The sequence below is a fragment of the Mytilus galloprovincialis genome, chromosome 7 (assembly GCF_965363235.1).
Source record: "Mytilus galloprovincialis chromosome 7, xbMytGall1.hap1.1, whole genome shotgun sequence".
Lineage (NCBI taxonomy): Eukaryota > Metazoa > Mollusca > Bivalvia > Mytilida > Mytilidae > Mytilus > Mytilus galloprovincialis.
Window position 1 is genome coordinate 5,146,128 of NC_134844.1, and position 25,276 is coordinate 5,171,403.

The 25,276-nt window shown below is 33.8% G+C and overlaps 1 protein-coding gene across 1 annotated transcript; it reads right to left on the reverse strand.

Moving 5' to 3' along the window:
- Positions 1 to 2,613: 2,613 nt before the first annotated feature.
- On the reverse strand, positions 2,614 to 25,276 carry LOC143084101 (uncharacterized). Its single transcript, XM_076260508.1, has 10 exons — positions 24,914 to 25,276; positions 23,742 to 23,996; positions 21,644 to 21,781; positions 19,718 to 20,108; positions 6,326 to 6,496; positions 5,718 to 5,901; positions 4,924 to 5,055; positions 3,926 to 4,085; positions 2,911 to 3,201; positions 2,614 to 2,636 (listed from the first exon to the last, which is right to left on the reverse strand). Exons 1-10 carry the CDS (start codon positions 25,038 to 25,040, stop codon positions 2,614 to 2,616), a joined length of 1,872 nt encoding a protein of 623 aa, XP_076116623.1. The 5' UTR covers positions 25,041 to 25,276.

Here is a 25,276-nt window from a genome sequence, read left to right on the forward strand (position 1 = left end):
TAAAGAACACATTTGTATAAAAAGTAGTAATCCTTATGTGGTGATAGTAAGTGAGGACATTAAAGAAATTGATGAATCAACATGCATGAAGAATCAAATATTCATACAAGAAGAATCAAATATTCATACAAGAAGAATCAAATATTCATACAAGAAGAAGAGATCGAAATTGTAGAAATAAAGATTGATCCAAAAGATGAACAAATTGTAGAATTAGTAAATAAATTAAGGTGGATAAGGATGTTTTGTTAAAAAAAAATCCTCCAATAGATTTCTACAATATTTATCATTTTGCAAGATTAGGGTGTCCTCAGCAAAATATGAAAGTATTATGACCACTTTCTTGGTAAATAACCCACCATGAGTTATCCCCCCTAATGATGATTTCCTCAATTTCCCAAAAAAACACTAATTTCATGTTATTTGTTTTATTTTTTACAGTTAAAACATTTTTTTTCTACATAATTATAAAAAATACATTTGTTTCATATAATAATAATTGGATGTGTGCTTTACTTTCAGTTACAATCTGTGAACGGGGTAAAAATAACACATTTTGATGAAAATTGGCACTTCTGTGGGAGTTTGTTCTATCAGTCATTCTAAATAAACAAACTTTATCATGGACCTGCCAAAAAAAAAGAAGATGCCCTTTGGGTATCAGTCTGTCCGTAAGTCAATCTGTTCAGATCAGGTTCTGGTTGTAACATTTTTGTCTTTTTATGTAGGCTATTGATATATATGGTATAAGGGTAGCTCAGCTCCAAAGGATGTGTTACTACCATGATAAGTGACTTTTGACCTTGAACTTTGACCTCAAGGTCAATTTAATGATTCTTTTTTTTCTAGAACTGTAACTTTTGTCTTTTGATGTAGGCTTAACTGCTGCTTTTGATATTTTGTATGAATGTAAATCAATTCATGAAGATGTGTCATGCACCATAGTGACCATAGTATTGTTGACCTTGAACAAAGACTTCAAGGTGAAAATGATTTCCATATAAACAAATTTTTGTTTGCAGGTCTTAAAGTGACAAAAACTTTGCACACATGATAATGCTATGATTATCCCATACTTGTAAAATTCAAAGTATTGATAACAGGATGAAGGTATTGGACAGACCCAAAAAGTAACTACACGTTTCAACTTATCACTGTCAGGGTGTTGTATTGGCCAATTACGAATAATGAAGTCATTAATTCTGCCAAGTATTTTCTGAAAGAAAAAATATTCGACCTAAAATGTTACAAGTACCAGCAATTAGGAAGTAGTTTTCAGACAGACCAAAAAGTGATAACATTACAACAGACAACTCATGATTATTGGTTCTTACTTCTATAGATTGAATGTAATAAACAATTAATTTCTCCAAAGGCAACAATGGTTGCCTTTTTTCAAGATACAGAATCAATCCTCCCTATATATTGCTCCTTATTCTAAATAGGGACTATGTTGCGAATACTTAGATGCTTTTCCTTTTGGGGCCCTAACCAAACGCTGAAAAGATACAGTGCAAATGAAGCATCTGATTTACACTAATCAGAGATCAGTAAAGGGCCCAGGATATGTTAACTGGTTCTTAGTTAGAAGTATAAACTGAACAAACACAGGTTTGGGACAAAGAACCACAGTTTAATATTTTCTTTGCATATCAATAAAGCAATACATGTAAACATAATTACAAACAAAGCAAATTCCAGTTGAAAATCTGTGGTACTCCTAACACAAAGTACATAATAACTGTGAGTTCTAATAATAAAAAAATAACATGCACTCATATGGACCTGATTAGCCATAATCTCAATTCTGAATACCATGTTATGTTCATAAAATGGTTGTGCCAATACAATCTGGTAACCTATAGATGTAATACCACCATTGATTTTCCTAAACAGTCCTTGTTTAATTTGCACTTTTCAAAGAATTGTACAGAATTTTTTTTTTTTCAAATAAAATATACTTTCTTTGACACATTTTGTGTGTTAATGTGCCTGTTCTAACTCAGGAGCCTGTAATTCAGTGGTTGACGTTTGTTTATGTGTTACATGTACATATTGGTTTCTCAATCATTTTGTGTACATAAACTAGACTGTTAGTTTTCCCCATTGAAATGTTTTACATTGACATTTCGGGGCCTTTTTATAGCTGACTTTGTGGTATGGGATTTGCTCATTGTTGAAAGCAGTACAGTGACATATAGTTGTTAATTTTGTGTGTCATTTTGTTCTCTTGTGGAAAGTTGTGTCATTAGCAATAATACCCCATCTTTTTTTCCCATATTTAGCATGAGTAAGGTCCAGCACTAGTACTATAGAAAAAGATGAAACTGTACATTATACATTGCATGTAAGAAACTAACCATCACTGGATATTAACCAATAAAATTTTCCTACGCAACTGGATGTAACTTTCTATGATTTTGTGGTACATGTGTATTACATCAATAACAAGTTATTCCTCAGTACATGTAAAATATTTAGTAAAACATGTGACTGTTTTGGCATTAAAGCCATGCTCTAACAAAATAGATTTGAGGCCATTTTCACTGTCTCTGTTAAATGCTAACTGTAGATGTTTCAGACAAAGTCCACTGTGTGCTAATCTTCTAGCTGTTAGCTTGGTGATGCGCGAGTCCCTTATCAAGGGAATGTAAGAATCTGTTAGCAAAGCTGAATTGAATGGAAAAACATCCTTTTTTGAATATTCAAAGTGCGCAAGAAGTTGAAATAGACTTGTGACATCAGCACATGCATTGTGAGCATCATATTCTACACCAAGTAATTTTGTGACCAATGTTTGTTGCTTATGATTTCCTATGTCTTTGGTTTTGAATTTCCTTCTTGCCAATTTTATTGTATCAATGCACCCATAAATATGTAACATAAATTCTGAAAGAAGACTGTGGTGACGTAGTATGTTCATCAATATGGGAATGTCAAACGAAGCAATGTTGTGACCGAAAAGAATTGGTTTCTTCTTTTTGCTGATAAACTCAATAAATTCCAGGAGTACAATCTGAATATCTCTGCTTTTAACTGGTTTACCATGATGGTACATCTGATCACAAGAAAAATCAAAAGTCAATCCTGTTATTTCTGATGATTTGGGTGAAATAACCTCCCTAGGTGATACATACTCATTAAAAACAGAGGTTCCATCAAAAGCAGCCAGCTGAGTTATATCAGACTTCCTTGATAATCCTGGAACAAAAATAAACAAATATTGCATTAATAATTAAAAGTGTATCTATCCCGAAATGTGAGATGACTTGTTCCATATATCAAGTTTGGTTAAATTCTGCTTTAAATACTGTTTTTGTCATGTTAATTTTTTTAATTTAAGCGGCAGCAAGTTTTAAATGGTGGACTCTTTTAAAAACTTATGGCTTCTTGAAAAGCGCATCCAAATTTATGGAAGTCAAATTTCTTGATTACAAGAAAAATTGTTTCAATTTCAGCAGGTTCTAATTTTAGCAGTCCACCCTATTTTCACATGAACATTATATTGCGATTTCATTTTCATCTAACTTATTTGTCAAGTTCCTCATGAATAAAGGTAAATTTAAATCAAAGCCTATAGTGTATGCTGTTAAACTGTAATCCATGTCAATCTTAAGGGACTTAACTCCCAACAAACATCAGTAATATATCACTTTATTCCAAGATAATCATTGAAGCATTCCCAATACAATGGAGGTTTACTTCGCTTTATGTTATGTCACTTTCATCTATTTCACTGAATTACAATTACATTGTAAGCTTATTTCACTCACTAACAATAGCAATGTAAGTTTTAACTTTATTCCAAGCATCAATATTTGATTAAAGAATCACTAATAAAGTCATGAAAGTAGGCAAATCATGTATCTTGTGTGCCATTATTTTAGCCTGATATCTGTGATTCAATTTGTTTGTTTACATTTACCTGTTGTTTCTAAATCAAAAACTACTACTGATTCTTCTCCTCCAAACTTCATCTTCGATGGAATAGTTTCTGTGTCAATATGTTCTTGCACTTCTATTTCTCCTCCATAGGTGTCTCCCTCTTTTACTGATTCTCGCTGATTATCTTTCAATTTCTTGGACTAGAAACAATATAAAAAAATTTAAGAACAATTATGGAAGAAGTGATTCAGATCTATGCAAATGCACAGTGGGATCTTTAGAATAGTTGCTATTTTATGTTGAAACATTTAATGTCTCCTTCCAATCAAAATTAAGAGCCAGAGAATTCTCCATCGGTGGGTTTTCAACTAAAATGTGAATAAACTTTAAGACTTGTGGCTAAGTTTGATCAAATTTGGCCCAGTAGTTTCAGAGGAGAAGATTTTTGTAGAAGGTTACAAAAATTTACAAAAAATTGGTAAAAAACGACTATAAAGGTCAATAACTCCTTAAGGGGTCAACTGACCATTTTGGTCATGCTAACTTTTTTGTAGATCATACTTTGCTGAATATTATGATGTTTACAGTTTATCTCTATCTATAATAATATTCAAAATAATAACCAAAAACTGCAAAATTTTCTTAAAATTACCAATTTAGTGGCAGCAACCCAACAACAGGTTCTCCAATTCATCTGAAAAATTCAGGGCAGATAGATGTTGACCTGATAAACAATGTGCCCACACCAGATTTGCTCTAGATGCTTTGGTTTCAGAGATATAAGCCAAAATCTACATTTTACCCCTATGTTCTATTATTAGTAATGGCGGCCATCTTGGTTGGTTGGCAGGGTCACCAGACACATTTTTTAACAAGATACCCCAATGATGATTGTGGCAAAGTTTGGTTAAATTTGACCCAGTAGTTTCAGAGGAGAAGATTTTTGTAAAAGTTAACAGACGACAACAGACGAATGACGCAAAGTGAAAAGAAAGGCTCACTAGGCCCTTCAGACCAGTCAAGCTAAAAAAGGCCTACCTTTATTGTGAGTCTTTTTCTTTTGAAATAAGTAGTTGACTGTGTTTTCCTTATCAGTTTACGCCTTCGATCCTTTCGAATTCCATGAAGTATGGTCAAATGTCCAGGAGAGAGTAGAGACTTCTTATTCACCTGAAAAGAATGAAGACATTTGCATGTAATGTATTTTGAATGATTCATTTACTTTAAAGATATAAAATTTAGAATGTAGAAAAAAAAGCACAGATCTGAAGAAAAAAAAATATCTCAAAAAAAATATAATTATAGAATAACTACACATCAATTCACCAATGTATACATGTAGTGTGTGAGTTAATTATCAGTGTTGTTTGGTCATGAATTAAATATTTTTCTCTATTGAATTTTTGTATTAGTTACTCTTTTTATAACAATGGCAAATGGCATTTTCTTCTGAAAATAAGGTAGAAAATGTAAGGAACTATATCTTTCACAATTTGTTTTGATCCAACATCATGACAAAACCTACAGTTGTATGGTGTCAGGGGAGTGAAATAACAACATTTATACACAGAATTATACGACTTTTCAAACTTTCTTTTTCTCTTTTTACTTTCTCTCCTCATTTTACCATTATGAAAGCTAGTATTATATTCTTTAAACTGTTTGCTTTATATGCATGTCCATTATCTTATACTATTATTGTGTTTTTATATTGTATTATGGAGATGACTTCATAAGTATGATTTACTTGTGTCTAATCCATTTTGCTTTAATTAAGCAAATAAAATAATTTTAAACTAAGCATACATAATAAAGCCCCTAAATACATTTACCTTGCTTAACCAACCATAGCCTTCATTCTTTTGTATCACAGCTGAAGACACCCTAGCTTTTAATGATTTAGTCCCTCCATAAAACCTGAAAAAATCCCATAAATAAATGTTCAACATACAAACAAAATAGTTTATGCTCCACAAAAGTAAAACACATAAATATGTCTCTCTGTTGCAGCTAGTCCTGGAAAATGACAGTTAGTGGATCGTGACTGTGGGGCATATGAATATAATGGTAAAGGAACTAAGATGAGCTTGAATTCAGAGCTATGACAGTCTTCAACATCAATGACATTGACATGATTTTACAAAAAAAATATTCATGTTTTCCATTTTTAATGACAAAGTTAAACATTAAACACCCCAGATTGCATTGAAATCACAGTTACCACACATTATTGGAATACCAGAGAGTGTGTCACTGACAATTTGTATGTGTCTTACAAAAAGTTCTGTTTAAAACGGGAATTGTTTTACTTTGAAATTTTAAATTACAACATTGAAGATAAGGAAAATTTGTGCAAACAAAGACTTCTATTTCATTTTTTAAACAGTTGCAGAGATTTTGACCATAATCAAAAGAAATTCTTAAGTAATGTAAGGCATACCTGTTTTTGTGGGCAAAACTAGCAACACTGTTGTTGAAACTTTCGTTTGACTGTGTTGACCCTAGATTTAACAGCCTATCTGCTCTTTCAATATAACTTTGTGCCAACTTGTCCAGCTCTTCCCTCAGCTTGTCTCCAGACAGGGCTTTCCCATTTGGTAAATGTTTGAATCTGTAATATTTATAAACAAACAGAAAATGAGATTGCACTGCCACTGGGTTTTTTTCTACACTAATAGCAGAATTCTAAAAATGTTATTCAGTCTAATGATCTTTTTTGTTCTGATGTGAAAAATTAAATCCTTATCATTAAAGTTTATTTTCAATCCACACTGTACTTTTAGAAGAAAGAAGTTTTGAAAGTTATCAGATGGGCCAAGACAAAGATGGATACATGATTAATACATAATGATGACAATAGTTCACACAGCCCTACAATTGTTTTAATTATACATATACTTTACTGAACTCTAGGAAATAAGAACTTGTAAAAAAATTATTGCAGCATTGAAACATTAAATGATCACTTCATCAGGCCAGGGATCAATGTCATGGTATAAATTACACAGTGTAGATACTATTCTGTACGCTATCCGGAAGTCGCGATTTTCGAAGCGAGAACTTTTTGGATAGCATGTGAAATTTGATGGATAAACTGAATTAAACGGTAAGTGGATCATCTGTACATTGCTGAATGATTAATTCAGCTGACAAAGATATTCTCAAATGGTTTAGAATTAAATTTAGCACATTCATTATTCGTATCTCTGTCTTAATCAATAGATTTTCAAGTGCATCACTAAGGACAATCAGTCTGTGAACCTAAAAATAATCTTTTTACCCTCTTAGTGTACAAATTAACGTAAATACCAGACTTAATTAACTAAATGAAATATATTTCAAGTGGTGGTAAAAGTTTCAACCAGATCTTTGAAGCCAGAAATAAGAAAATAACACTTGTTTGAATTTCTCACTGTACGATCAGTCTCGCTTGTATATTTTGAAACTGTATGATCAGTCGTTATTTCACTGTATTCTAGTAGTGATTTCAAAGTTATTTACGATACATTTAGAAGGTGTCATTTTTCTAAATAACACAAATATATTTCAATAAATTCACATCCTGAAAACTTATATGAAACATGTTTAGCTTAATAGGGTGTACTCGACTTACTACATTCAGTATAAGGATGTTAAATGTTGTTAAAATCTTTATTTCACTGTATTCTAGTAGTGATTTCAAAGTTATTTACGATACATTTAGAAGGTGTCATTTTTCGAAATAACACAAATATATTTCAATTGTCCTCCGTTGTACTTAAAATTGTACAAACGCACAGATTTAATTGTAATACAAAAATGCATGTATTTACACACATTCGAGGCTGTACTATAGCCTATAATTGATCACAAGTACTTCACTTTGTTTTGGGAGTAGACCTATTTCTGTGACCAGTGGCGGATCCAGGATTTTTCATAAGTGGGGGCCCACTGACTGACCTAAGAGGGGGCCCGCTCCAGTCACGCTTCAGTGATTCCGTATATAAGCAAACAAATTTTTTCCCGAAAAGGGGCCGGGCCCCCTGCCCCCCCCCCCCTTAATCCGCCACTGGTGACACCCAATTGTACAACACTTTGCGGGGGTTTATAATGATAATGAAGGCCGTCTTTCCGTTCGTTCGTTGGACAGTTATACTATGTTTGGCCGGTTTTGTAAGTGCATCTCCTCATTTACCACTTAATATACAATGGGGTTTCCAGCCATTTTTAAATTGAGAGAGGGTCCAATCCAGGAGAAAAGGGGATTCCAAATATATGTTCCCATACAAATGCATTGATAGTTAAAAAGGGTTTCAATCCTCCGGATCTCCTTTTTTTATCCGTCACTTATATGACTTAATTAATCTCTCCGGATTCCTTATCATAAATTACAATGACTGTATTGTGCACCCTATTTCGAATTTAAGTAAACATCTTTTATGGGGGTTCTTTGTATAAGATACGGACTATGCATTATATGGGGCACCTATCAGGTATTTCCAACACCACCTCCTAAACCAATTATTAAAGTTCTGAAATTGCTCCATTTTTAATTAATTAATGCAAATATGCACCTTCTATTTCTATTTTTTTGTGAAAATATTTTTCATGTTTTTATATCTCAAATACGGACTTTGCCATAGCTTTATATTGGGCGTATCTATTTTATATCCACAAATTCTTTCAGACACTTAACTTTATGAATCTTTTTTAGATTCTTTATCATTTAATTCAATTGTGCACCTCTTATTTTCATTTTTTAGAAAACTCACTGTTTTCTCCTTCCGTGATAAGGGCTTTTCCACTACCTTATTGGGTGGTACCCATTCACTATACGCAACTTTCCTAAACTTACCGTATATTAATAAAACTAGGGGAGGGGGGGCTAGGATGAAAAATTGAGTCCTGCTTTTTTTTTTATTTGTAATCTCTATCCTGCCTTTTTATTTTTCAGTCTATTCGGTCCTGCCTTTTTTTCTTAGCTAATCCTGACTTTTTTACAACAAATGTCATCCTGCCTATTTTTTTGGCCAAGTTACTCATCCTGCCTTTTTTTTTAACTCAAAATCCTGTTCTGCCTTTTTTGCAAATTTCTTCTTAGCTCCCCCATAAAAATCAAATGGTAGCTCCCTTATAGCAAAATACATAACGGGAGATAAACCTCTAGATGAGAGACATGCATTTTTGATTTATAAATAATAAGAAATATGTGAAATGAAAAACCGTAAACTTAGATGTGGGTCTTCCATTGAATTCGTCGAGAAATAGCTATCCACGAAAATACAATTTTCAACAATACATTAATGAGCCCGACTATAAAATTGCTACACAATGTTGTAAAGCTTTGAACCATTAAACCAAATATCCAAATTATGTCCAACGTTTTTAGGACGATTTTTTTTAACACGACGAGACATACGACGGAAAGTGATCCCTAAATGTCGCATCTGCTTGCGCAGTCGACGTAATAACGCTACAAAGTCCGCATGTACATGCCGGTTCATACGTATATCCAAAGTATAGAAAAAATTGATTAGAGAAAATGTTTTTAGTGTATGCGAACCAATTAAATCGATGACTTGTGTTCTCTTTTTTAATCAAAACTGTCTTTCTTGTAGGAAAATGGTTGACTCTTTTATTGTAAACGCGTTAGATGAAAGCTTGGAAGTAGAAGAAGAAGAAGTGGAAACAGAACCATCTTTCATGCATTGTTGCACTTTTTGTAGCTATTCCAGTAAATACAAACAAAATGTGAAAAGACACACGCAAAATGCCCATGCTCCAAATAATGCAGAAACTAAACATTTTACAATGTACTTGTGTGATCAATGTGGCATGGTTTTTAAGACAGCTAGTGGACTAAATTTTCATTATAAGGGTAAACATACTCAAGAGTTTAGGTTTAAGTGTAAAGTGTGTGACAGAGGCTTTAACACGCTCTGGAACTATAGAGGGCATATAACAACACATGAGCCAGTGCTTAGACACCGATGTGATGTGTGTGACAAGACTTTTGCGTACAAAGAAACATTGAAACAACATATCACATCCGTTCACACTAATGAGACAAGTATCATCATATGTAGCAAAGAAGGATGCGGAGCTTCATGCAATTCACAGAAATCTTTAAAGGAACATTTCCTTGCAGTACATGGTGGAAGAGAACTCAAGTGTGATTTATGTGGAAAATCGTATAAGTGGAGATCAAGTTTAAGATACCACAAAGAACATGTGCATTGTTAGATTGATTTTTTACACTTCGTTCTTGTTTATTTATCACATTGAGGTCCTTTACTGACCATGGCTATTTGTTATTTTTTATTTACAATTGTACACATTATATGGCAGCATTTAAATTTGTTTACATTTGTTGTGTTTGATGTTTTGGAATAAACTTTTGGAATAAGAACGCTAGTGTTTCTTTACACTCACCTAAATAATTTACCACAAAGAACATGTGCTTTGTTAAAATCATTTTTTATACTTTGTTCTTGTTTATTTATCACATTGAGGTCCTTTACTGACCATGGCTATTTGTTATTTTTTATTTACAATTGTAAACATTATATGGCAGCATTTAAATTTGTCTACATTTGTTGTATTTGATGTTTTGGAATAAACTTTTGGAATAAGAACGCTAGTGTTTCTTTACACTCACCTAAATAATTTACCACAAAGAACATGTGCTTTGTTAAAATCATTTTTTATACTTTGTTCTTGTTTATTTATCACATTGAGGTCCTTTACTGACCATGGCTATTTGTTATTTTTTATTTACATTACAATTGTAAACATTATATGGCAGCATTTAAATTTGTCTACATTTGTTGTGTTTGATGTTTTGGAATAAACTTTTGGAATAACAACGCTAGTGTTTCTTTACACTCACGAAACTGATAACATACCATCGCATGATAAACTTATTTTTTTTATTAGAAGTTTAGAGCTTCTGTTCAACTGGGAAAATGATGTGTTATTAAGAGTTCATTCAAGATTATGATTATCACACCTGGTTGAAAGTGGGGACAACATATATTCTAGTAATACAAATTATTTTCAGTGGCATACTTCAAAATTCTATGAAATAGATATATTCTGTAAATATTGCTTTAACACTATGTGATCATGATGGTGGCATATATTTGCCCCTACTTTTCACTTAGTTTAGTCGTCCTAATGACATGTAAAACATACTTATATATCTAACAAGTACACTAAAGTAAGTGACAAGTAGACCTAATTCAGTGACAAGTATACTTAACTAAGTGATAAGTAGACCATATAAAGTTACAAGCAGAATTTGTTAATTGACAAATAAACTTGTAGATACACAAATCGACTTGTCAGGTAATACTTGTCTTCTTGTAACTTAATTAAGTCTACTTGACGCTTAATTAAGTCTACTTGCCACTTTATTAAGTGCACTTGTCAGATATATAAAAGTCGTCATAATTGGGCAAAAACACTAAAGAAATTTTGATTTTCGACAAAATAGTTTCATTTTATTATTTGACAAATAACTTAATTAACTGGCAAGTCGACTTATTTAGCTTATTAAGACGACGCAACTAAGTGACAAGTAGCGGCAGATATATGCCACCATAAACAACACCATCAAAAACAATAAAAAAAAAACACAAAGGTATGCATTGTAATTCACATAATTATTAGGCGCTTAGCTTTACATTCAATCGTCTAAATAGTCATATAAGCATTTGATAGTGCTTCAAGTTGTGATTTCATTTTCAGTTATGTCCAATCCCATTCTTACATGAGGTAATATTTTGGACTCATCACAACGATGATGCTGTCTTATTGGTCTTGCACCTCTACTTGACATGGACGGGTCACTTATTTCTCCCCTTTTCCGCTTTCCATAGGATCTTTTTGCCCTTTCCGGTGAATCAAATGTGTGATTTCTGTAATTGATAAAACAAAACAAAATTATAAAACAGATGATTGGTGAATATCTTAGCTGTTCATTACAGATCTTTTATGATCTATTTTTATATCAAAGTGACTGCGTGTTCGTACCAGCTATTTATACGTCGATACTTAGTGGGAAATTTTGAACTTAACCAAACTTGTCTAATTCCTTCCTATTTTAGTTTGTCCCAGTCAGGTTAGAAAATTGGTTCAGGCATGTGGTTGTCTCTTTTTGAATATGAATAAGAAGATGTGGAATGAGTGCCAATCAGACTTCTCTCCATCCAAGACATAATGGAAATAAAGTTAACAATTATAGGCTTCTATACGGCCTTCAAAACGGCATTTGCTGACATCAAAATCTGTACTCACACAACCATGTTGAATATTTAGATAAAGTTTTAAATGTGTTTTATTTTTGATCAACTGGATTATTTTGTCGTGGCTATTTATTAGGCTTGTTGCATAGATTGGTTACCTTTCTGTATTCAAGATGAGTAAGGGCTTGTATATATCGTTAAATCTCTATCTTTCCACATAGTCTGTAAAGTACAAATCCATAGTTATGACATCATAACAAAAACTCATAGTTTATTAATAATGAGATAAAAAAAAGTCATATTACTGAGATGATATCTCATAAAGTTAAATATTATCTCATATAGTGAGATAGTCACAACTCTTAATTATATAATGCACTCTTTTAATCATGAAAAAAAAATCATGATAATTTACAACCATGCAAATACATCTAGTATTTATATGAGATACCATATTAAAGTTATGGTACATGTATATCATCTAATACTTAATAGATATGAGATATCATCACATAGTAATGAGATAAAACTATGAGGTTTCAATTCGTTATTATGAACTCTTTCAAAACTGTGACTTGTTATCTCACAATAAGCAGAGGAGATAACTCATTATTGTGAGATAGTCATGTTATTAAAAGAAAGTGGTTGCAACAATACGTTTCTGTATAAAGGTTTAAATAACTTGCCTTGGAACGATTGATTCTACGTATGTTGGTGTTATGTAAGGTATATTCAAACTTGTGATTTGCTGCTTTTCTAACTCATGTACAGGGTAAACCTTGGCTCGACTGGTGTGCATGGCAAATTTCCTAAAATTGATTTTTAAATAACATATATTAGACAAAAGCAAGTACTTTGTTTTAATGTTATTTGTGCAAATATATGACCGTTAGTATTCTCGTTTGAATGGTTTTACACTAGTAATTTTGGTGCCCTTTTAGCTTTTTGTTCGGTGTGAGCCAAGGCTCCGTGTTGAAGGCCGTACAATGACCTATAATGGTTTACTTTTATAAATTGTTATTTGGATGGAGAGTTCGTCTCATTGGCACTCACACCACATCTTCCTATATCAAAAAAACAAAATAATCAGTTTGACTCAAGTTCACATCCCTTTTACACGTTTCAAATCGTTTTTTGTTTTGTAAAAATGTGAGACTGTTAGTTTTTCCTGTTTCAATTGTGTTTAACTGGTCATTTTGGGGGCCTTTATAGCTTGATGTTCGATGTGAGGTAAGACTCCGTGTTGAAGGAAGTACTATGACCTATATTTTTAACTTTAAATACATTGTGACTTGTATGGAGAGTTGTCTGATTGGCACTCATACCACATCTTCCTATTTATATGAAGTTAAAATTTGAAAATAAATAAACCTATAAATATATCCCTTCCATTTTTGAAAGGTTGAAAATATGTTTTTATTTGTGTCTAAACACACTTACCTATTGGGATCAAGTCTTGTACCAATCAGGTCACATGCTGTTCTTATTGCTGCTGGTACATCATCTGGTCTAATAATACCACTACCTTTAGGGTCTAAGTCTTGGAACGCCCCAAAAAAGTTCTCAGCTTCTAAACTACCCAATGCTCGTGAGTTATAACTTCCCGACTTAACAAATGGAATGATCTGAATTCGGCGTTCTATATTTGTTAATAAACCCTCAAACATTATATGTGGTATTCCTTTCACATGCAATCCAGGGGGTGGAAACTGCATGAAGTTAATGTCCTTCAAAAGCCAATCTCTAAAGCGGAGTCTGCGTTTAATTCTATCTATAACATCAATTCCTGGGTCATCTTCAGCCGCATACCACTCTCTTATCAGCCGACAGAAAAGGGCTTCATTAAAATCCCCATTTGAATGCAAAGCTTTTTCTACGTCTTCAGAAAAAGTTTTTTGTGCGAATCCATTGCTCTGTTTGTCAACTAAATCCTCGACTAATGCTAGGCTAAGGCCACAACCATTGACATTGCTATTTTTCGCAACTTTGATCCAAGCTTCTTTTTTTATCCCACACGCGTCTATTCCAGTACTACAGCACTTCACTCTCGCATTCACAAACAAGTGATGACCGTCAAGAAGATTGAACTGATACATGTATCGTTCTGGAATGTATTCAGGCATTGAATACCATGTCACGGCTTGTTCAATTCCTGAAATAAGAGTTTTCTTGGCAAATAGAGAGTGTTGTTGCCAGTCAGTAAATCTACCAGGAAAAATATGTTCGGCATAAATAATGTTTAGAATATGCTTTGGAAATTTGTCGATTTCTATTATACACATCTTCTTTAGTGAAAGCATCTTTTTTTCTTTTTTCTTTCCTAACAACTTTTTTTTGAGAGACAATGGAGAAGAAACACATTGAAAAAGCAATTCTATCAATTTAGCTTTCGGCCATGACAAGGTAAATTGGATACTTTCAGTCTTCAGTTTTTGTGATATGGTTCTCACACAAATTTGTAACTCATGCCTCGTGAATTTCTTGCCTATTCCATCGTGCAATTCAAAATAGTTTGCAAAGTCTTCAACCTTCAAACTTTGCCACTTTATAGCACTCACTTTTTTATCTAAGACTATAGCTGACAACATTCTTTCAAAGTCAGAAGCTGTTAGAAAACTCATAGGACTGTCGTTCAGCTCTGTAGATGTAGCAGACGTATCTATCGGATCAGAAACATCAACTTCCATTGATTCTGTTATTTTTTCTGATAAATTATCTTCAAATATATCATTTAACGAGTCTGTCATATCTAATGAAATGTGAGTACAAGTGTCTAGTTTTGAATTTGTACAAACAATGTCTATTTCAGATATCATGTTTTCATCAACTGTTTCCGCAATCTGTGGTGGCAGCGCATCTAGTACAGTTTTAGAAGTAGCTTCTTCCTCTTCTACTTCAGTTGATTCTTCATTTAATGAGATTTTCGATCTAAGAAATTTCAAAACGTTTGGAGATGTTTTGTATAACCTTGAGTCTTGTCGGTTGTTCTGTGAAACTATGAGAGAATAAAAATTATTATGTTCCTCGTTCTTTCGGAATTTTTGTTCAACTAAGGTCTGTTCTATCAGTTCATTTAAAGATTTGGCTTTGACTATGTTAGTGTTTTTTATGCTGCGAACAATTTCTGATTTACTCATTTTTTTCGATTCTCTAAAAACGTCTTTCTGTAACTGAAGAATGGTGAGTGGGTGTCCATTACTCGATCTAACTGCCAACTGGGACCACTGTCCATCAAACGAGACAACAGGTGTATATAAGCCATTAAGGTAACATCTTTGCAAAGTATCATCGATCATCTTTCGCATTACAGATGAGGTTAAACTGTAACCCTTCATGCTGAAACCGACCGGGGTTGAGTGTTGCTTCTCTCTCTCGTGAATTCGATCTAAATCTGAAATAAGAAATATAAGTACTTCGCTAGCAAGATGCCTTTCAAGCGAGTACGCTTGGTCTAAACAACTGTTGATTTCAATCGTTGTCATCTGTAAAGTTGTAACATCATGTTTGGTATGAGGTTTTACTGAATCTAAACAACTTGTATGACAATTCCGACCTATCTTCTCACTTTCCACTGATGAATGTTCGTGTTTACATTCTCTATTTACTTGACAAGATGGGATTTCAGCCAGAAACTGTACTTTATTGTCACAGTAGGTTTTGATTTTTTCTTTTATTGTCTTTAGTTCATCTGGTAGTTTTTTGGCATTACTGGCTTCTCAGTACCGTATATTGTTTTTAGTTTTGCCAGTATTTCATTCCACAGCTCTTCGTCAAAGTTTGCAACACAGACGGTTGTACTATCGGTACTGTAGCATAGGAATAGCAAGCTACTTGCATTCAATACATACATTTCAGATAAAACCTGTATCACGTAATACCAAGGCATCTTGTAATAAACTGGAGTTGTATAAAGTTTATTTGGATAGGGACACTTGATTTCTATAGCAAGAGCAACTGCATCAGATGGCTTGTAGTTTTCTGAATTAAAGTATCTAGCACTACCATCTGGACTGACAATGAGAAATGTTTCATCTTTGTCACATACTACCTCACAACCCTCCTCCACAAATGAGAAGTTCGGATAAAAGATTGGCAATATCTTAGAAACAAGAGTTCCTATGGCATTAATTTCATTGTCGGTTCCATATTTCATTCTCTTTTGGGCATCCTCCGAAAAATCTGGTCTGTTTTTTTGATGAAAGACGTATTCAAAATGTTCTTGTAATTTCTTAAGTCCTGACAATCCTAGTGCTTGGTGAGCGGTACTTCCGGTTACTTTAGCGGTTTTCCTAATAGAATGCCATTCATCTGATCTTTGTTTAATGAGTGACGTGTTTAAGTTTTGGATATCCCCTTCGACTTTCAAGCCAGTCAAACAGACGTAATTCTGCTGAATTGATAAATCGCAAGCGTCTCCTTTGTTATAAAATGTTTGAACACCATTACAGACGGAAGTTGAGTGGCCTACCGAATCAATTACTCTCAATAGTCTACTTATGCATAAGTCTAGCTTAAATATGAAAGTTGTTATTGCACTTAGAGCATAGGAATATTTTGCTTTCATAGCATCATTGATACACGTAACCTTTAGCTTTTCTAGAGCAATTACCTTCGACTGTTTCACTGTTCGCAATTTTCGCAGTCTTTGACTTAAATTACAGATCATTTGTTTTGCTACTCTTGAAATATCATTTTTCAGGTGTTCTGGTGTATGATACAAATCATAAATATCTCTTTTTTCAATCTTGTTTAATATTTCAGTGAAGTCTTCTACAAGCTTCTTGTCTATGCTGAGTTTGTCTTTACAATCCTGAAGAGTTGGTGGACCTTCGTATCCCCAAAGATTAACATCGCCGTATACTTGATTTTGTGCGCCATGGTTTATTTTCTTTCCATCTACGCATAGTTTAAATGTCTTAGAAAGACAGCAGCTATCATCATAAATCAACTCGATCATTTCGTCCAATATTCCAGGCTGTATGTTTTTTAGTTTATGTGATAACTCGGTGCTGTCTAGATATTTTCTATCTGGAACTGCGAAGTTGATAACCGATTCTTCTGGCTTTGTATGACCTTTGGCTTCCTGACCTTGGTTTTTCCATCCTGCCATAAAACGGAGAAATTTTCCTTTAAAAAGTTCATGTCCAACTTTCCAGAACTGTTTAACATCTTGTGAATATCTCATTGCATGTGTGTTACTTTTTGAGAACCATCCAACGACGTCTGAGAAAAGCAGGAAAGCAATGTTATTCATAGGAAGCTTGTTCTCGTTTATCAATGTATGGAACTTCACATACATATCTTGTTTATTGCAACTTTTCAAATTTTCAAGTACTGTAGGAACTAACTGTAAAATTTCTTTTAATAACACTTGATCATTTGTGTTTGTCTCATTTAGATTTATGACAGCCGAATCTTCAGTCTGTGTATGCCTTGTTGACATTTCCGAACTCGTAACCATACTTTCATGATCATTGGCGGAATCGTTACTGCTATTTACGAGAATATGGCTGTTATCTTTAATTGAAACAGAACTAAGTTTTTGTGTTAATGATATGCTTTCAGTGTCATTCTGTTCAGATTCTGTTCCACATTTCTTCTTTACAGGTGACAACAGTTCCGAAGAAATGTTACATATATTAAGTGTGTATGATTCACATTGGGGAATTATGAATTTATTGTCCTTCTTAATTTCAGCAGGTATTATCTTGAAGTTTTTATGCCCCACCTACGATAGTAGAGGGGCATTATGTTTTCTGGTCTGTGCGTCCGTTCGTCTGTCCGTTCGTTCGTCCGTTCGTTCGTCCGTTCGTCCGTCTGTCCCGCTTCAGGTTAAAGTTTTTGGTCGAGGTAGTTTTTGATGAAGTTGAAGTCCAATCGACTTCAAACTTGGTACACATGTTCCCTATGATATGATCTTTCTAATTTTAATGCCAAATTAGAGATTTTACCCCAATTTCACGGTCCACTGAACATAGAAAATGATAGTGCGAGTGGGGCATTCGTGTACTGAGGACACATTCTTGTTAGTTCGGACATTTGTAGTAGATGATGAAACACGTGTTGCCACTTTCAACTTTAATTCTTCTGAATCATGACGAATTATGCAATGATCTACCAGTTCTGCAAAATCTCTTGACCGTACATTTGTACAATAAAAACACCGAAACTCTGTCATTGGATTATCCTGAAAAAGAAATATATCTTTCGTATACTTGAATGCATTACAGCATTTAGAATCATATTCAAAACAGTGTGGTCCTGGCCATTGATTCACGACCTAAATATCCCATTGACTGGGACAGATTTGGTGAACGTTTGTCGGTAACAATCACTGCTCACTATGTACTTGTTAAAGACACTGAATCTGTGGGGTCACATAAGGTTCTCAACACCTAAATAAAGTAATTCGAAAAACTAATCCGGAATAATTATTACGATGTGTTGATTTATATCAATAATAAATCAAAACATAAAGGTTATTCGTGAATAATTTTTCGAATTATTTTATTATTAAAGGCGTTAAGAACCTATGGTGACCACACAGTTTAAATTCTATAATAAGTAAGAAGTGAGCAAAGGTCGTTACCGTCAAAGGTTCACCTAATCTGTCCCAGTCAATGGGATAATTTGGGTCGTCAATCAATGGCCAGGACCACACTGTTTTGAATATGATTCTATATTGATTTGAATTTAACATGTTCATTTCATTACCAATTTTCAAATAACAAAGTCAGTAGATATTAATAATGTGCCTCCTTTTCACCCCATCACAAAGTTTTTCTCAGGGTCGACTAATATCAACGTTTAACCTGAATGTTTCGGCGGACGGTGTAAATAGTCTTTTAAAATGTTATAGCTAAAAAGATAACTGCAACTATACACTATTACAAAGTCCACAAGTAAATCAAGTATTGCTTTTTAGGCGTTTGATTTTAAACAAGACTGACGGAACAAAAATACAATTATTTTGCAGTCTACAAAAATCATCATATCTATATTTATATTGTCTGATGAACGATATTACACTGTAAAGTTCCCTGGACAGTTCATAATATCATATAAATACGTAGATACCTTCAAATTGCCTTTGTTTTTTTCTTCAAAATCACGACTGTCATACAGTAAAAATATTTGAAATCGCTACTAGAATACAGTCAGTTATGGACTGATCGTACAGTAATTTATTTTGGGATCCTCAAGGAAAACATATTTTTTATGGGAAATACGAATGTTCTACTTAAATACGAAACGAATATTGAAACAGTATATATTGAACTTTAAACTGATGCAAATATTTGCAATAAAATGTTATTTGTTTTGTACTACGAGAGCAAAATTGGCCATCGATTTCACTTTTTTCTCTGAAGTTGGTATGATGCACACGTATATTTTATATTCTACTGCATGTTTTTGTTAAAGTTACACATATTTATGATGCTTTACATACCTTGAAGATGTTCAAAGCTCTTTATAGGTATAGGTGTAAACAAATGACGAGAAAAGTCACCGTAGGCAAAACCGTCCTGTTAGCCAGTTGGTAGTCATCGCTTCGAAAATCGCGACTTCCGGATAGCGTACAGAATAGTATCTACACTGTGAATTACCTAAATTTAGTTGGATCTTTAACATATGTACACCAAGTTGGACTGAACTGTTCATGGTGTCCAAAAATATGTGGCACTATAGTGGCGAGTTCTGTCTTCATTGATTGTTTACTATTTTGGTGTTTAGAAATAGTATACATAAAACACCTCACTATGTAGGGAATGACTTTTGCTGATTTTAACTGTTTGTAGTTTTTTGACAGACCGTATAGAAGTTTGGACAGATTTTTATTCACATGTGTTTTGTCATCTTTTTTAATAATTGAACGAGGCAGTCTTGATTGGGTTGTAGCATCATTATCCGCATGTAAAGTCCCAACCGTATATCCATCCTCAGCAAGCCTTTGGATCATTGAACATGCCATGTCTGGCTCCATACCTTTGCTTGATCCTGCAATACAAAATAAAAATAAAGTGAGTGTGTCCAATAATTTGTAATACTGTGAACAACTGTTGACAAATTAGATTTACATTATACACATGATATACATTATCATTATTGACTTTTCTTGAGGTGTACTCAAGGGCTATACACAGACATGGTCACTGGTTTCTTCTGTGGCCAAAGTCTAAAATGAGCCAATGTCTTGTCAGGAAAATATAGTCCTTAGCATACCTCAGAATGAGTCATTTACAGACATATTAAATGATAAGGATTTGTTTACTTAATTTTGTTTACTTTTATTATTTCATTAAAAAATAAATAAATTTTCTGTTTTTCGAATATGCTCCCTACTTTTTCCAAGGTCAAGCAAAATAATCAATGAGCGTTCATGTGATTATATTGGCAAACTTTCTATGAATTTATGATTACTTGGACACCCCCATGAGTGGCCTTTATTACAGTAAACATTAACATGGGGAACAGGAAAGTAATTAATATGTAACTGTTAACATCCCTATACCATATGTACACCTTTAATTACATGACCTTTTAGTCAACACTTACAACAGGTCAAAGGTGTTGAATTTTTATACGAACAACTATCTAAATTCACGATTATACATCTTTTAAATCAAATAACACTATCAATTCTTCTTAAAAGGGTTACAAAGACATTTTTCAAAGTTGTCAACTCTTTCCACTACAAGGAAAAATTCAGAACGGGGAGGGAAACTAGATGACAACTTGTTATTTTTAAAGGTGTCAATTCGTCCCTTTACATACTTCATCCCATAATCTTAAGTTACATTTCTCTTAAAAAAATATGACAGATGACTTTCTCAGTGTGTTTAACCATGTTTGTTTACATTTCAGAAATACCAAACTATTTGAAATCTTGTCTTTGGCTTTGCTCATTGTTGAAGGCCATAAGGTGACCTATAGTTGTTAATGTTTGTGTCATTTTTGTCTTTTGTGGATAGTTGTCTCATTGGCAATCATACCACATCTTCTTTTTTTATATTTGATAAGAACAGTGTAACATTCTCATATACTGTTATTAAAATGTGAGCAAAACTCATTAAAAACAAGAATGTGTCCTCAGTACACGAATGCCCCACTCGCACTATCATTTTCTATGTTCAGTGGACCGTGAAATTGGGGTAAAAACTCTAATTTGGCATTAAAATAAGAAAGATCATATCATAGGGAACAATGTGTACAAAGTTTGAAGTCGATTGGACTTCAACTTCATCAAAAACTACCTCGACCAAAAACTTTAACCTGGAGCAGGACAGACGGACGGACGGACGAACGGACGCACGGACCAGAAAACATAATGCCCCTCTACTATCGTAGGTGGGGCATAAAAATTAAATTGTGTCCATATTTTACGGATGCCCCACATGAACTATATGCTTATGTATTTTCAGTTGATCATGAAATTCGGGTGGAGTATAATAAAAAATAGCAAAGGCCATATACATATATTTAAGCTGAACAATCCACCCCTTATTTTCAATGAGTTAATCATTATTCTATACCTGTCCAGTTAACATTACACTCATGTGGTGGCTTTGGTTCATTTTTTCCTATGTGATATTGGCAAATACTACAATTTCTGGTTCTGACGTCAAATTCTACAACTTTCCCAGTATTAATTCCAATTAGACTTGCATGACCTGAAATAGTATGTAGAAAAGGGAGACTCAATATTATTTCATTTCATTTTTAGCTAACATATTAACGAAAAAGAAGATCTCAAATTGAAAATCTTTGGTGGTTTAATAGAGCATGATACCCTGTTTTTTTAAAAGAATAAATTAAAGTTCAATTTTGTGACAATAACTTCTCAATGTAATTTCATAAATCCATAAAAAACAAGAATGTGTCCAAAGTACACGGATGCCCCACTTGCACTATCCTTTTCCATGTTCCATGGACCATGAAATTGGGTAATAATCTAATTTGGCATTAAAATTAGAAAGATCATACTATAGGGAACATATGTACTAAGTTTCAAGTTGATTGGACTTCAGCTTCATCAAAAACTACCTTGACCAAAAACTTTAACCTGAAACTCCCATTTTCATTTTCTATGTTCAGTGGACCATGAAATTGGACTCAAAAGTCTAATTTGGCTTTAAAATTAGAAAGATCATCATAAGCAACAAGTGTACTAAGTTTCAAGTTGATTGGACTTCAGCTTCATCAAAAACTACCTTGACCAAAAACTTTAACCTGAACGGACGCACAGACGGACGAACGAACGGAGCCACAGACCAGAAAACATAATGCCCCTCTACTATCGAAGGTGGGGCATAAAAAGGAGTTTATCTTAATAGATAAATCCCAGCCACCAAAGCTTAAGTGTTATAATAAATGCTCAAAACTGAAAAATCCCCCTTTTTAAAACTTAAAATATGAAATTAATAAATCAACTGCTTCGCCAATCACAGCTGGATACCACCATAAAGGTTCAACCCCGTTAATAGGACAAAAAGGAACATGATATTTGTACTTGATCATGTGACACAGGTCTGAATTTGGATTGTAATCAAATATTTGACACATACATATAATAGGTTTCTGACAGAGAATAACTGTAATCAAAGACTTAGAATTGGGTAATGATTTGAATTTATATTAATTTTTTTGCTATGGTGCAATACACCATCTTCAGGGGCGTATGCAGCCATTTTTAAAAGGGGGTCCCAACCCAGAGTAAAAAGGGGGTAGGGGGAGGGGGGGGGTTCCATCTACATGTATATGCTCCCATTCATATTCATTCATCGGCCAAAAAAAAGGAGGTCCAACTCCTGGACCACCCCTCCCTTGATCCACCTATGATGCTGTTGCATATTTAACTATTTGAAGAAATTTTCTTTTTAGTTTTTAAAATCTTAAATCATAGATTTCTATTCAATTAAAGTAAAGATATTGTCTGGAAACCAAATGTCTTTGGACTTCGCTAGCTGATTACAACGACAGGGTCAAGGTGATACCAATATACAACCGCAATATAAAAAAACAAGAATGTGTCCTCAGTACATGAATGCCCCACTCGCACTATCATTTTCTATGTTCAGTGGACCGTGAAATTGGGGTAAAATCTCTAATTTGGCATTAAAATTAGAAAGATCATATCATAGGGAACATGTGTACCAAGTTTGAAGTCGATTGGACTTCAACTTCATCAAAAACTACCTCGACCAAAAACTTTAACCTGAAACGGGACAGACGGACAAACGGATGAACGAACGGACGCACAGACCAGAAAACATAATGCCCCTCTACTATCGTAGGTGGGGCATAAAAATTAAAAATGAAATGCAGCTCAAGTCAATGGATATAATCAATTCACAAAATTTTCATGCGAATTTGTTCAAGTGTTTTTGAGTTATTGTCCGACATGGCAATGATGGACGGAGGGACAGACCGACAGACAACTGTATTAACGGGCATATAAAAAAAAAAAACTGTTCATTATAATCTTAAAGTATAAATATCCAGGTTCACATGGATCTTGAACACAGAGGTTTTTTTGAGCAGGTCCAAAAGGCTAAAACCCTAATGTATACGAGATCAATAAAATAGAAGCCATCTACACTTCATATCACAACAACTGATAATATAATTTACCTGTGTGACTATTGTAAGACCAACCAGAACCTCTCTTCTGCCATCCAGCATCGAAGCTTCCCTCTAACTCACTGCACTCTGAACATTCCAGCTCCTCTCTCTGTGCTTCTTTACATGATGCTTCTGCTGCTTCAATGATAACTGGGGCTAGTTCCTTCTGTTTTTTACGTAATGTAGAGGCATCTACTGGAGGAATGTTGCATCCTGTCAGGAAGTTGTTCACGTGGCTGGGTCCCATACCTGCATTAATCATGGCTGAAAAATGAAAGATTTAAATATTATTTAGTTTCCTAAAAAAACCATTTACAATATTTGGCTCATACCTGCCAACTTTTCAAATGCCCATGGGGGTTTTACATGAAAGATGGTTCTTATAGTCCTACAAAACCTTCAAAGGGGCCTTCAAATATATTCTAATGTGTTTTTTAGGCTTCTTCATGCTTTAACAAGCTCATACCCATTGTTAAATTCATTGTTTTCTTTAAAATAGTGGACAAAATTGCTCTTACAAAATTTCCACTTGGGAGGCTCCATGGGGGAAATCCTCCACAAATAGTGACAGATGGTGGGTCTTTTGTTATGTCCACTATTCAAATTGTAAATGTTTACCCTTCCTTAATTGAAGGACAATATAAGAAATATGGTGCAGTCCAGTGTATCCACTGACCTATCTAAGACTTATGTCTTCACTTCATTCAACTGATAAAACCTTTTACAAAGTAAATAATAAATTGCAGTGAGTACATTTTCTATTTCTGACAATGTACATGTATTTTTTATCTTGCAATTTACACTGGTTATACATATTTGAGTTCAGCATTAGTTGTTTAATACCAACAGATTGCCTCTGATTGTTTAAAAGAAATCAAGATAATTGAAACATGAACTACAGATCTAGTCAGAGGGGACCCCAAAATTTGAAAATGAACAGTTCTAAAGAAATTCATGTATCCATATTTCAGTTACTGATTGCTCAACTTGGAAACATGTACAAATAAAGCAACACAGGGTGTTGATAGTTCATGAGTTGTGGTATATTTGCAATATTGGGCCCCTGAAAAATTTGTATGAAAAGTGTTTATATTGATTATTTTTTTATTTCCCCATGATCATAGTTAAGTAGTTGTCTCTTGAAAACAATCACCATTTGCATTCCTTTTCTATATAATTACCTAAACAAACTTTGTAGTTGATATCAAAGCCTTTGCCATTGCTCTTCTTCCCCGTTGGTACCATACTGATGTGTTGACAAGCACTGCTTGGACACGAGATATATAAAAAAAAAACTAGCCATCCCATAAATCACCTCATCTTTTATATCAGATAATCGGAGCCATGAACTGCATTTCTCACAGTTCATGGACCTAGCCAGCACATCTAGCTCAACAACCCGTCTTCCGTGGAACCAAGGTTTGGAGGATCCCAGTTCAACATTTTCCCCAACTTCCAAATCAGTTGCATTTATACTTATAGGTCCTTCTACAAAAACAGCGCCGTAATCATGGTCTTCACCTCGTAATGTTTCCTTACTATTC

Coding starts and splice junctions, on each gene's coding strand:
- LOC143084101 (XM_076260508.1), bottom strand. CDS start 25,040: ATGGGATGGCTAGTTTTTTTTTTATATATCTCGTGTCCAAGCAGTGCT. Junction 5,902..6,325: donor AGTTTTGCCCACAAAAACAG/GTATGCCTTACA, acceptor GTCATTTTCCAG/GACTAGCTGCAACAGAGAGA. Junction 4,086..4,923: donor GAAAAAGACTCACAATAAAG/GTAGGCCTTTTT, acceptor TATTGTTTCTAG/TCCAAGAAATTGAAAGATAA.